Genomic DNA, 13,762 nt, shown 5'->3' on the forward strand with positions numbered 1-13,762 from the left:
CTTAGTACTGACCATCTGACTGCAGCACTCCCTCAGTACTGCCCCCTGACAGGGCAGCACTCCCTCAGTAATGACCCACTGACATTGTAGCACTCCCTCAGTACTGACCCTCTGACAGTGCAGCACTCCCTCAGTACTGACCCTCTGACAGTGCAGCACTCCCTCAGTACTGACCCTCTGACAGTGCAGCACTCCCTCAGCACTGAACCCCTGACGGCGCAGCACTCCCTCAGTACTGACCCTCTGACAATGCGGCACTCTCTCAGTACTGACCCTCTGACAGTGCAGCACTCCCTCAGTACTGACCCTCTGACAGCGCGGCATTCCCTCAGTACTGACCCTCTGACAGTGCAGCACTCCCTCAGTACTGACCTTCTGAGAGTGCAGCACTCCCTCAGCAATGATCCTCCGACAATGCAGTCGCTCAGCACTGACCCTCGGACAGTGCAGTTCTCCCTCAGTACTGACCCTCTGAAAAGTGCAGCACTCCCTCAGTACTAACACTCGTGACAATGCGGCACTCCCTCAGTACTGATCCACTGACAGTGCGGCACTCCCTCAGTACTGACCCTCTGACTGTGCAGCAATCCCTCAGTACTGACCTTCTGACAGTGCAGCTCTCCCTCAATACCGACGCTCTGACAGTGCGGCACTCCCTCAGTACTGACCCTCTGACAGTGCGGCACTCCCTCAGTACTGACCCTCTGACAGTGCGGCACTCCCTCAGTACTGACCCTCTGACAGTGCAGCACTCCCTCAGTACTGACCCTCTGACAGTGCGGCACTCCCTCAGTACTGACCCTCTGACAGTGCGGCACTCCCTCAGTACTGACCCTCTGACAGTGCAGCACTCCCTCAGTACTGACCCTCTGACAGTGCGGCACTCCCTCAGTACTGACCCTCTGACAGTGCGGCACTCCCTCAGTACTGACCCTCTGACAGTGCGGCACTCCCTCAGTACTGACCCTCTGACAGTGCGGCACTCCCTCAGTACTGATCCACTGACAGTGCGGCACTCCCTCAGTACTGACCCTCTGACTGTGCAGCAATCCCTCAGTACTGACCTTCTGACAGTGCAGCTCTCCCTCAATACCGACGCTCTGACAGTGCGGCACTCCCTCAGTACTGACCCTCTGACAGTGCGGCACTCCCTCAGTACTGACCCTCTGACAGTGCGGCACTCCCTCAGTGCTGACCCTCTGACAGTGCAGCACTCCCTCAGTACTGACCCTCTGACAGTGCAGCACTCCCTCAGTACTGACCCTCTGACAGTGCGGCACTCCACCAGTACTGACCCTCTGACAGTGCGGCACTCCCTCAGTACTGACCCTCTGACAGCGCAGCACTCCCTCAGTACTGACCCTCTGACAGTGCAGCACACCCTCAGTACTGACCCTCTGACTGTGCAGCAATCCCTCAGTACTGACCCTCTGACAGTGCGGCACTCCCTCAGTACTGACCCTCTGACAGTGCGGCACTCCCTCAATACCGACGCTCTGACAGTGCGGCACTCCCTCAGTACTGACCCTCTGACAGTGCAGCACTCCCTCAGTACTGACCCTCTGACAGTGCAGCACTCCCTCAGTACTAACCCTCTGACAGTGCGGCACTCCCACAGTACTGACCCTCTCACAGTGCAGCACTCACTCAGTACTGAACCTCTGACAGTGCGGCACTCCCTCAGTACTGACCCTCTGACAGTGCGGCACTCCCTCAGTACTGAACCTCTGACAGTGCAGCACTCCCACAGTACTGACCCGCTGACAGTGCGGCACTCCCACAGTACTGACCCTCTGACAGTGCAGCACTCCCTCAGTACTGACCCTCTGACAATGCAGCACTCCCTCAGTACTGACCCTCTGACAGTGCAGCACTCCCTCAGTACTGACCCTCTGACAGTGCGGCACTCCCTCAGTACTGACCCTCTGACAGTGCGGCACTCCCTCAGTACTGACCCTCTGACAGTGCAGCACTCCCTCAGTACTGACCCTCTGACAGTGCGGCACTCCCTCAGTACTGACCCTCTGACAGTGCGGCACTCCCTCAGTACTGACCCTCTGACAGTGCGGCACTCCCTCAGTACTGACCCTCTGACAGTGCGGCACTCCCTCAGTACTGATCCACTGACAGTGCGGCACTCCCTCAGTACTGACCCTCTGACTGTGCAGCAATCCCTCAGTACTGACCTTCTGACAGTGCAGCTCTCCCTCAATACCGACGCTCTGACAGTGCGGCACTCCCTCAGTACTGACCCTCTGACAGTGCGGCACTCCCTCAGTACTGACCCTCTGACAGTGCGGCACTCCCTCAGTACTGACCCTCTGACAGTGCAGCACTCCCTCAGTACTGACCCTCTGACAGTGCAGCACTCCCTCAGTACTGACCCTCTGACAGTGCGGCACTCCCCCAGTACTGACCCTCTGACAGTGCGGCACTCCCTCAGTACTGACCCTCTGACAGCGCAGCACTCCCTCAGTACTGACCCTCTGACAGTGCAGCACTCCCTCAGTACTGACCCTCTGACTGTGCAGCAATCCCTCAGTACTGACCCTCTGACAGTGCGGCACTCCCTCAGTACTGACCCTCTGACAGTGCGGCACTCCCTCAATACCGACGCTCTGACAGTGCGGCACTCCCTCAGTACTGACCGTCTGACAGTGCAGCACTCCCTTAGTCATGACCCTCTGACAGTGCAACACTCCCTCAGTACTGACCTTCTGACAGTGCAGCATTCCCTCAACACTGACCCTCTGACAGTGTGGCACTCCCTCAGTACTGACCCTCTGACAGTGCAGCACTCCCTTAGTACTGACCCTCTGACAGTGCAGCACTCCCTCAGTACTGGCCCTCTGACAGTGCAGCACTCCCTTAGTACTGACCCTCTGACTGCAGCACTCCCTCAGTACTGCCCCCTGACAGGGCAGCACTCCCTCAGTAATGACCCACTGACATTGTAGCACTCCCTCAGTACTGACCCTCTGACAGTGCAGCACTCCCTCAGTACTGACCCTCTGACAGTGCAGCACTCCCTCAGTACTGACCCTCTGACAGTGCAGCACTCCCTCAGCACTGAACCCCTGACGGCGCAGCACTCCCTCAGTACTGACCCTCTGACAATGCGGCACTCTCTCAGTACTGACCCTCTGACAGTGCAGCACTCCCTCAGTACTGACCCTCTGACAGCGCGGCATTCCCTCAGTACTGACCCTCTGACAGTGCAGCACTCCCTCAGTACTGACCTTCTGAGAGTGCAGCACTCCCTCAGCAATGATCCTCCGACAATGCAGTCGCTCAGCACTGACCCTCGGACAGTGCAGTTCTCCCTCAGTACTGACCCTCTGAAAAGTGCAGCACTCCCTCAGTACTAACACTCGTGACAATGCGGCACTCCCTCAGTACTGATCCACTGACAGTGCGGCACTCCCTCAGTACTGACCCTCTGACTGTGCAGCAATCCCTCAGTACTGACCTTCTGACAGTGCAGCTCTCCCTCAATACCGACGCTCTGACAGTGCGGCACTCCCTCAGTACTGACCCTCTGACAGTGCGGCACTCCCTCAGTACTGACCCTCTGACAGTGCGGCACTCCCTCAGTACTGACCCTCTGACAGTGCAGCACTCCCTCAGTACTGACCCTCTGACAGTGCGGCACTCCCTCAGTACTGACCCTCTGACAGTGCGGCACTCCCTCAGTACTGACCCTCTGACAGTGCAGCACTCCCTCAGTACTGACCCTCTGACAGTGCGGCACTCCCTCAGTACTGACCCTCTGACAGTGCGGCACTCCCTCAGTACTGACCCTCTGACAGTGCGGCACTCCCTCAGTACTGACCCTCTGACAGTGCGGCACTCCCTCAGTACTGATCCACTGACAGTGCGGCACTCCCTCAGTACTGACCCTCTGACTGTGCAGCAATCCCTCAGTACTGACCTTCTGACAGTGCAGCTCTCCCTCAATACCGACGCTCTGACAGTGCGGCACTCCCTCAGTACTGACCCTCTGACAGTGCGGCACTCCCTCAGTACTGACCCTCTGACAGTGCGGCACTCCCTCAGTGCTGACCCTCTGACAGTGCAGCACTCCCTCAGTACTGACCCTCTGACAGTGCAGCACTCCCTCAGTACTGACCCTCTGACAGTGCGGCACTCCACCAGTACTGACCCTCTGACAGTGCGGCACTCCCTCAGTACTGACCCTCTGACAGCGCAGCACTCCCTCAGTACTGACCCTCTGACAGTGCAGCACTCCCTCAGTACTGACCCTCTGACAGTGCAGCACTCCCTCAGTACTAACCCTCTGACAGTGCGGCACTCCCACAGTACTGACCCTCTCACAGTGCAGCACTCACTCAGTACTGAACCTCTGACAGTGCGGCACTCCCTCAGTACTGACCCTCTGACAGTGCGGCACTCCCTCAGTACTGAACCTCTGACAGTGCAGCACTCCCACAGTACTGACCCGCTGACAGTGCGGCACTCCCACAGTACTGACCCTCTGACAGTGCAGCACTCCCTCAGTACTGACCCTCTGACAATGCAGCACTCCCTCAGTACTGACCCTCTGACAGTGCAGCACTCCCTCAGTACTGACCCTCTGACAGTGCGGCACTCCCTCAGTACTGACCCTCTGACAGTGCGGCACTCCCTCAGTACTGACCCTCTGACAGTGCAGCACTCCCTCAGTACTGACCCTCTGACAGTGCGGCACTCCCTCAGTACTGACCCTCTGACAGTGCGGCACTCCCTCAGTACTGACCCTCTGACAGTGCGGCACTCCCTCAGTACTGACCCTCTGACAGTGCGGCACTCCCTCAGTACTGATCCACTGACAGTGCGGCACTCCCTCAGTACTGACCCTCTGACTGTGCAGCAATCCCTCAGTACTGACCTTCTGACAGTGCAGCTCTCCCTCAATACCGACGCTCTGACAGTGCGGCACTCCCTCAGTACTGACCCTCTGACAGTGCGGCACTCCCTCAGTACTGACCCTCTGACAGTGCGGCACTCCCTCAGTACTGACCCTCTGACAGTGCAGCACTCCCTCAGTACTGACCCTCTGACAGTGCAGCACTCCCTCAGTACTGACCCTCTGACAGTGCGGCACTCCCCCAGTACTGACCCTCTGACAGTGCGGCACTCCCTCAGTACTGACCCTCTGACAGCGCAGCACTCCCTCAGTACTGACCCTCTGACAGTGCAGCACTCCCTCAGTACTGACCCTCTGACTGTGCAGCAATCCCTCAGTACTGACCCTCTGACAGTGCGGCACTCCCTCAGTACTGACCCTCTGACAGTGCGGCACTCCCTCAATACCGACGCTCTGACAGTGCGGCACTCCCTCAGTACTGACCGTCTGACAGTGCAGCACTCCCTCAGTACTGACCCTCTGACAGTGCAGCACTCCCTCAGTACTAACCCTCTGACAGTGCGGCACTCCCACAGTACTGACCCTCTCACAGTGCAGCACTCACTCAGTACTGAACCTCTGACAGTGCGGCACTCCCTCAATACCGACGCTCTGACAGTGCGGCACTCCCTCAGTACTGACCGTCTGACAGTGCAGCACTCCCTCAGTACTGACCCTCTGACAGTGCGGCACTCCCTCAGTACTGAACCTCTGACAGTGCAGCACTCCCACAGTACTGACCCGCTGACAGTGCGGCACTCCCACAGTACTGACCCTCTGACAGTGCAGCACTCCCTCAGTACTGACCCTCTGACAATGCAGCACTCCCTCAATACTGACCCTCGGACAGTGCGGCACTCCCTCAATACTGACACTCTGACAATGCGGCACTCCCTCAGTACTGACCCTCTGACAGTGCAGCACTCCCTCAGTACTGACCCTCTGACAATGCAGCACTCCCTCAATACTGACCCTCGGACAGTGCGGCACTCCCTCAATACTGACACTCTGACAATGCGGCACTCCCTCAGTACTGACCCTCTGACAGTGCAGCACTCCCTCAGTACTGCCCCTCTGACACTGCAGCACTCCCTCTGTACTGACTCTCTAACAGTGCAGCACTGCCTCAGTACTGATCGTCTGACAGTGCGGCACTCCCTCAGTACTGATCGTCTGACAGAGCGGCACTCTCTCAGTACTGACCCTCTAACAGTGCAGCACTCCCTCAGTACTGACCCTCTGACAGTGCAGCACTCCCTCAGTACTGGCCCTCTGACAGTGCGGCACTCCCTCAGTACTGACCCTCTAACAGTGCGGCACTCCCTCAGGACTGACCCTCTGACAGTGCAGCACTCCCTCAGTACTGGCCCTCTGACAGTGCGGCACTCCCTCAGTACTGACCCTCTGACAGTGCGGCACTCCCTCAGTACTGACCCTCTGACAGTGCAGCACTCCCTCAGTACTGGCCCTCTGACAGTGCGGCACTCCTTCAGTAATGACCCGCTGACAGTGCAGCACTCCCTCAGCACTGAACCCCTGACGGTGCAGCATTCCCTCAGTACTGAACCTCTGACAGTGCAGCATTCCCTCAGCACTGAACCCCTGACGGTGCAGCACTCCCTCAGTACTGACCCTCTGACAGTGCGGCACTCCCTCAGTACTGAACCTCTGACAGTGCAGCACTCCCTCAGTACTGACCCTCTGACAGTGCAGCACTCCCTCAGTACTGACCCTCTGACAATGCAGCACTCCCTCAATACTGACCCTCGGACAGTGCGGCACTCCCTCAATACTGACACTCTGACAATGCGGCACTCCCTCAGTACTGACCCTCTGACAGTGCAGCACTCCCTCAGTACTGCCCCTCTGACACTGCAGCACTCCCTCTGTACTGACTCTCTAACAGTGCAGCACTGCCTCAGTACTGATCGTCTGACAGTGCGGCACTCCCTCAGTAATGATCGTCTGACAGAGCGGCACTCCCTCAGGACTGACCCTCTAACAGTGCAGCACTCCCTCAGTACTGACCCTCTGACAGTGCGGCACTCCCTCAGTACTGACCCTCTAATAGTGCGGCACTCCCTCAGTACTGACCCTCTGACAGTGCAGCACTCCCTCAGTACTGGCCCTCTGACAGTGCGGCACTCCCTCAGTACTGACCCTCTAACAGTGCAACACTCCCTCAATACTAACCCCCTGACAGTGTTGCACTCCTTCAGTAATGACCCTCTGACAGTGCAGCACTCCCTCAGCACTGAACCCCTGACGGTGCAGCACTCCCTCAGTACTGACCCTCTGACAGTGCAGCACTCCCTCAGCACTGAGCCTCTGACACTGCAGCACTCCCTCAGTCCTGACCCTCTGACAGTGCGGCACTCCCTCAGTACTGACCCTCTGACAGTGCAGCATTCCCTCAGTACTGACCCTCTAACAGTGCAGCACTCCCTCAGTACTGACCCTCTGACAGTGCAGCACTCCCTCAGTACTGACCCTCTGACAGTGCAGCACTCCCTCAGTACTGACCCTCTAACAGTGCAGCACTCCCTCAGTACTGACCCTCTGACAGTGCAGCACTCCCTCAGTACTGACCCTCTGACAGCGCGGCATTCCCTCAGTACTGACCCTCTGACAGTGCAGCACTCCCTTAGTCATGACCCTCTGACAGTGCAACACTCCCTCAGTACTGACCTTCTGACAGTGCAGCATTCCCTCAACACTGACCCTCTGACAGTGTGGCACTCCCTCAGTACTGACCCTCTGACAGTGCAGCACTCCCTTAGTACTGACCCTCTGACAGTGCAGCACTCCCTCAGTACTGGCCCTCTGACAGTGCAGCACTCCCTTAGTACTGACCCTCTGACTGCAGCACTCCCTCAGTACTGCCCCCTGACAGGGCAGCACTCCCTCAGTAATGACCCACTGACATTGTAGCACTCCCTCAGTACTGACCCTCTGACAGTGCAGCACTCCCTCAGTACTGACCCTCTGACAGTGCAGCACTCCCTCAGTACTGACCCTCTGACAGTGCAGCACTCCCTCAGCACTGAACCCCTGACGGCGCAGCACTCCCTCAGTACTGACCCTCTGACAATGCGGCACTCTCTCAGTACTGACCCTCTGACAGTGCAGCACTCCCTCAGTACTGACCCTCTGACAGCGCGGCATTCCCTCAGTACTGACCCTCTGACAGTGCAGCACTCCCTCAGTACTGACCTTCTGACAGTGCAGCACTCCCTCAGCAATGATCCTCCGACAATGCAGTCGCTCAGCACTGACCCTCTGACAGTGCAGTTCTCCCTCAGTACTGACCCTCTGAAAAGTGCAGCACTCCCTCAGTACTGACACTCGTGACAATGCGGCACTCCCTCAGTACTGACCCTCTAACAGTGCAGCACTCCCTCAGTACTGACCCTCTGACAGTGCAGCACTCCCTCAGTACTGGCCCTCTGACAGTGCGGCACTCCCTCAGTACTGACCCTCTGATAGTGCGGCACTCCCTCAGTACTGACCCTCTGACAGTGCAGCACTCCCTCAGTACTGGCCCTCTGACAGTGCGGCACTCCCTCAGTACTGACCCTCTAACAGTGCAACACTCCCTCAATACTAACCCCCTGACAGTGTTGCACTCCTTCAGTAATGACCCTCTGACAGTGCAGCACTCCCTCAGCACTGAACCCCTGACGGTGCAGCACTCCCTCAGTACTGACCCTCTGACAGTGCAGCACTCCCTCAGCACTGACCCTCTGACACTGCAGCACTCCCTCAGTACTGACCCTCTGACAGTGCAGCACTCCCTCAGTACTGACCCTCTAACAGTGCAGCACTCCCTCAGTACTGACCCTGACAGTGCAGCACTCCCTCAGTACTGACCCTCTGACAGTGCAGCACTCCCTCAGTACTGACCCTCTGACAGTGCAGCACTCCCTCAGTACTGACCCTCTAACAGTGCAGCACTCCCTCAGTACTGACCCTCTGACAGTGCAGCACTCCCTCAGTACTGACCCTCTGACAGCGCGGCATTCCCTCAGTACTGACCCTCTGACAGTGCAGCACTCCCTTAGTCATGACCCTCTGACAGTGCAACACTCCCTCAGTACTGACCTTCTGACAGTGCAGCATTCCCTCAACACTGACCCTCTGACAGTGTGGCACTCCCTCAGTACTGACCCTCTGACAGTGCAGCACTCCCTTAGTACTGACCCTCTGACAGTGCAGCACTCCCTCAGTACTGGCCCTCTGACAGTGCAGCACTCCCTTAGTACTGACCCTCTGACTGCAGCACTCCCTCAGTACTGACCCTCTGACAGTGCAGCACTCCCTCAGTACTGACCTTCTGACAGTGCGGCATTCCCTCAGTACTGACCCTCTGACAGTGCGGCACTCCCTCAGTACTGACCCTCTGACAGTGCAGCACTCCCTCTGTACTGACCCTCTGACAGTGCTGCACTCCCTCAGTACTGACCCTCTGACAGTGCAGCACTCCCTCAGCACTGAACCCCTGACGGTGCAGCACTCCCTCAGTACTGCCCCTCTGACAGTGCAGCACTCCCACAGCACTGACCCTCTGACACTGCAGCACTCCCTCAGTACTGACCCTCTGACAGTGCAGCACTCCCTCAGTACTGACCCTCTGACAGCGCGGCATTCCCTCAGTACTGACCCTCTGACAGTGCAGCACTCCCTCAGTACTGACCCTCTGACAGTGCGGCACTCACTCAGTACTGACCCTCTGACAGTGCGGCACTCCCTCAGTACTGACCCTCTGACAGCGCGGCATTCCCTCAGTACTGACCTTCTGACAGTGCAGCACTCCCTCAGTACTGACCTTCTGACAGTGCGGCACTCCCTCAGTACTGACCCTCTGACAGTGCAGCACTCCCTCAGCAATGATCCTCCGACAATGCAGTCCCTCAGCACTGACCCTCTGATAGTGCAGTTCTCACTCAGTACTGGCCCTCTGAAAAGTGCAGCACTCCCTCAGTACTGACGCTCTGACAATGCAGCACTCGCTCAGTACTGACCCTCTGACTGTGCAGCACCCTCGGTACTGACCATCTGACAGTGCAGCACTCCCTCAGTACTGACCCTCTGACAGTGCAGGTCTCCCTCAGCAATGACCCTTCGACAATGCAGTCCCTCAGTACTGACCCTCTGACAGTGCAGTACTCAGCCACTGACAGTGCAGCACTCCCTCAGTACTGACCCTCTGACAGTGCGGCACTCCCTCAGTACTGACCTTCTGACAGTGCAGCACTCCCTCAGTACTGACCCTCCGACAGTGCGGCACTCTCTTAGTACTGACCCTCTGACAGTGCAGCACTTCCTCAGTACTGACCCTCTGACTGTGCAGCATTCTCTCAGTTCTGACCCTCTGACAGTGCGGCACTCCCTCAGTACTGACCCTCTGACAGTGCAGTGCTCTCTCAGTACTGACCCTCTGACAGTGCGGCACTCTCTCAGTACTGACCCTCTGACAGTGCGGCACTCTCTCAGTACTGACCCTCTGACAGTGCAGCACTCCCTTCGTACTGACCCTCTGACAGTGCGGCACTCCCTCAGTACTGACCCTCTGACAGTGCGGCACTCCCTCAGTACTGACCCTCTGACAGTGCGGCACTCCCTCAGTACTGACCCTCTGAATGTGCAGCACTCCCTCAGTACTGACCCTCTGACAGTGCAGCACTCCCTCAGTACTGACCCTCTGACAGTGCAGCACTCCCTCAGTACTGACCCTCTGACAGTACAGCACTTCCTCAGTACTGACCCTCTGACAGTGCGGCACTCCCTCAGTACTGACCCTCTGACAGTGCAGCACTCCCTCAGTACTGACCCTCTGACAGTGCGGCACTCCCTCAGTACTGACCCTCTGACAGTGCGGCACTCCCTCAGTACTGACCCTCTGACAGTGCAGCACTCCCTCAGTACTGACCCTCTGACAGTGCGGCACTCCCTCAGTACTGACCCTCTGACAGTGCAGCACTCCCTCAGTACTGACCTTCTGACAGTGCAGCACTCCCTCAGTACTGACCTTCTGACAGTGCGGCCCTCCCTCAGTACTGACCCTCTGACAGTGCAGCACTCCCTCAGTGCTGACCCTCTGACAGTGCAGCACTCCCTCAGTACTGACCCTCTGACAGTGCGGCACTCCCTCAGTGCTGACCCTCTGACAGTGCAGCACTCCCTCAGTGCTGACCCTCTGACAGTGCAGCACTCCCTCAGTACTGACCCTCTGACAGCGCGGCATTCCCTCAGTACTGACCCTCTGACAGTGCGGCACTCCCTCAGTACTGACCCTCTGACAGTGCAGCACTCCCTCAGTACTGACCTTCTGACAGTGCAGCACTCCCTCAGTACTGACCTTCTGACAGTGCGGCACTCCCTCAGTACTGACCCTCTGACAGTGCAGCACTCCCTCAGTGCTGACCCTCTGACAGTGCAGCACTCCCTCAGTACTGACCCTCTGACAGTGCGGCACTCCCTCAGTACTGACCCTCTGACAGCGCGGCATTCCCTCAGCACTGACCCTCTGACAGTGCGGCACTCCCTCAGTACTGACCCTCTGACAGCGCGGCATTCCCTCAGTACTGACCCTCTGACAGTGCGGCACTCCCTCAGTACTGACCCTCTGACAGCGCGGCATTCCCTCAGTATTGACCCTCTGAATGTGCAGCACTCTCAGAGTAAGGGGGTCGCCCATTTAAGACAGAGATGAGGAGGAATTTCTTCTCTCAGAGTGTAGTGGTTGTGTGGAATTCTTTACCGCAGGGAGCTATCGCGGCTGGGTTGTTTAGTATGTTTAATGCTGAGATAGACAGATTTTGATCAGTGACACAAGCAAGAGTTCTCCGGATAAGGTGGGAAAGTGGAGTTGAGGATTTTAAAAATTCATTCATGGGAAGTGGGAGTCGCAGGCTATGCAATTATTGCCCATCCCTAATTGCCCTTGAGGGGGCAGGTAAGTGTCAAGCACATTGCTGTGGGCCTTGAGTCACATGTAGGCCAGACCAGGTAAGGACGGCAGATTTCCTTCCCTAAAGGACATTAGTGGTGTGTTTTTCCGATAATCGACAATGGTTTCATGATCATCGTTTGACTTTTAATTCCAGATATTTATTTGAGTTTAAATTCCATCACCAGCCGTGGCCCAGATCTGTGTTTCTGGATTACTAGTCCGGCGACAATACCACTATGCAACCGCCTCCCTGTATATCAGGCTTGATGGGCCGAATGGCCTACTTAATAATAATCGCTTATTGTGACCAGTAGGCTTCAATGAAGTTACTGTGAAAAGCCCCTAGTCGCCACATTCCGGCGCCTGTTCGGGGGGCTGGTACGGGAATTGAACCCGCGCTGCTGGCCTTGTTCTGCATTACAAGCCAGCTGTTTAGCCCACTGTGCTAAACCAGCCCCTGCTCCTTCTGCCCCTATGTCTTAAGGTCGAGGTTAAGCAACTTAGAGAGTTCCTATCGCAGTTGCTTTCTTTTAGGTCTTGCACCATACAATCTAAAATAATATCAGAACTAGTTTGAAGAAAACCATACTGAGAGTCTCTGGCCTCCTGGTGGATACAGAGATGCAAGCTGCAGTCAGATCTGTCAGCTGAAGTAAGGAGAACACCAGCTGCTTCCCAAAGTTGCCACAACCCAGCACCCCGATTTTCAGAGCGCCTCTGTTTGATTTCAGGATCTTGTACTTAGCCAGCCAGGAGTTGGGAAAGTGAGCTTCATCCAGTAACCTGCATCTATAGAAATGAGAAACCTCAGTTAGCCGGCTTTGAAGGATGTTACATTGAACTCCGCAGATTATACAGGTTCATACAACTATGTCAGTTTTGATGCTCCACACAAACCTTGTCTCTCCTTCACTCTAACAGAATATGGTTCTATTCCTTTATCGCTCGTGTACTAAGAACAAAGAAAAGTACAGCACAGGAACAGGCCCTTCGGCCCTCCAAGCCCGTGCCGACCATGCTGATTTCTAAACTAAAATCTTCTACACTTCCGGGGTCCGTATCCCTCTATTCCCATCCTATTCATGTATTTGTCAAGATGCCCCTTAAACGTCACTATCGTCCCTGCTTCCACCACCTCCTCCGGTAGCGAGTTCCAGGCACCCACTACCCTCTGTGTAAAAAACTTGCCTCGTACATCTCCTCTAAATCTTGCCCCTCGCACCTTAAACCTATGCCCCGTAGTAATAGACCCCTCTACCCTGGGAAAAAATCTCTGATTATTCACTCTGTCTCTGCCCCTCATAATTTTGTAGACCTCTATCAGGTCTCCCCTCAACCCCCTTCGTTCCAGTGAGAATAAACCAAGTTTATTCAACCTCTCCTCATAGCTAATGCCCTCCATACCAGGCAACATCCTGGTAAATCTCTTCTGCACCCTCTCTAAAGCCTCCACATCTTTCTGGTAGTGTGGCGACCAGAATTGAACACTATACTCCAAGTGTGGCCTAACTAAGGTTCTATACAGCTGCAACATGACTTGCCAATTCTTATACTCAATGCCCCGGCCAATGAAGGCAAGCATGCCGTATGCCTTCTTGACTACCTTCTCCACCTGTGTTGCCCCTTTCAGTGACCTGTGGACCTGTACTCCTAGATCTCTCTGACTTTCAATACTCTTGAGGGTTCTACCATTCACTGTATATTCCCTACCTGCATTAGACCCTCCAAAATGCATTACCTCACATTTGTCCGGATTAACCTCCATCTGCCATCTCTCCGCCCAAGTCTCCAAACAATCTAAATCCTGCTGTATCCTCTGACAGTCCTCATTGCAATCTGCAATTCCACCAACCTTTGTGTCGCCCGCAAACTTACTAATCAGACCAGTTACATTTTCCTCCAAA

General features: G+C 56.1%; 1 protein-coding gene across 1 annotated transcript in view; it reads right to left on the minus strand.

The window, feature by feature from the left end:
* Window positions 1-13,762, minus strand: part of noxred1 (NADP-dependent oxidoreductase domain containing 1) — an 80,409-nt gene that overhangs the window by 38,913 nt on the left and 27,734 nt on the right. Inside the window, exon 2 of the mRNA XM_072494364.1 lies at window positions 12,448-12,647. Within this exon, the coding sequence (XP_072350465.1) occupies window positions 12,448-12,647 (200 nt within the window). The remainder of the gene's footprint in view (window positions 1-12,447; window positions 12,648-13,762) is intronic.

This window comes from Scyliorhinus torazame, chromosome 2 (genome assembly GCF_047496885.1).
Source record: "Scyliorhinus torazame isolate Kashiwa2021f chromosome 2, sScyTor2.1, whole genome shotgun sequence".
Classification (NCBI taxonomy): Eukaryota; Metazoa; Chordata; class Chondrichthyes; order Carcharhiniformes; family Scyliorhinidae; genus Scyliorhinus; species Scyliorhinus torazame.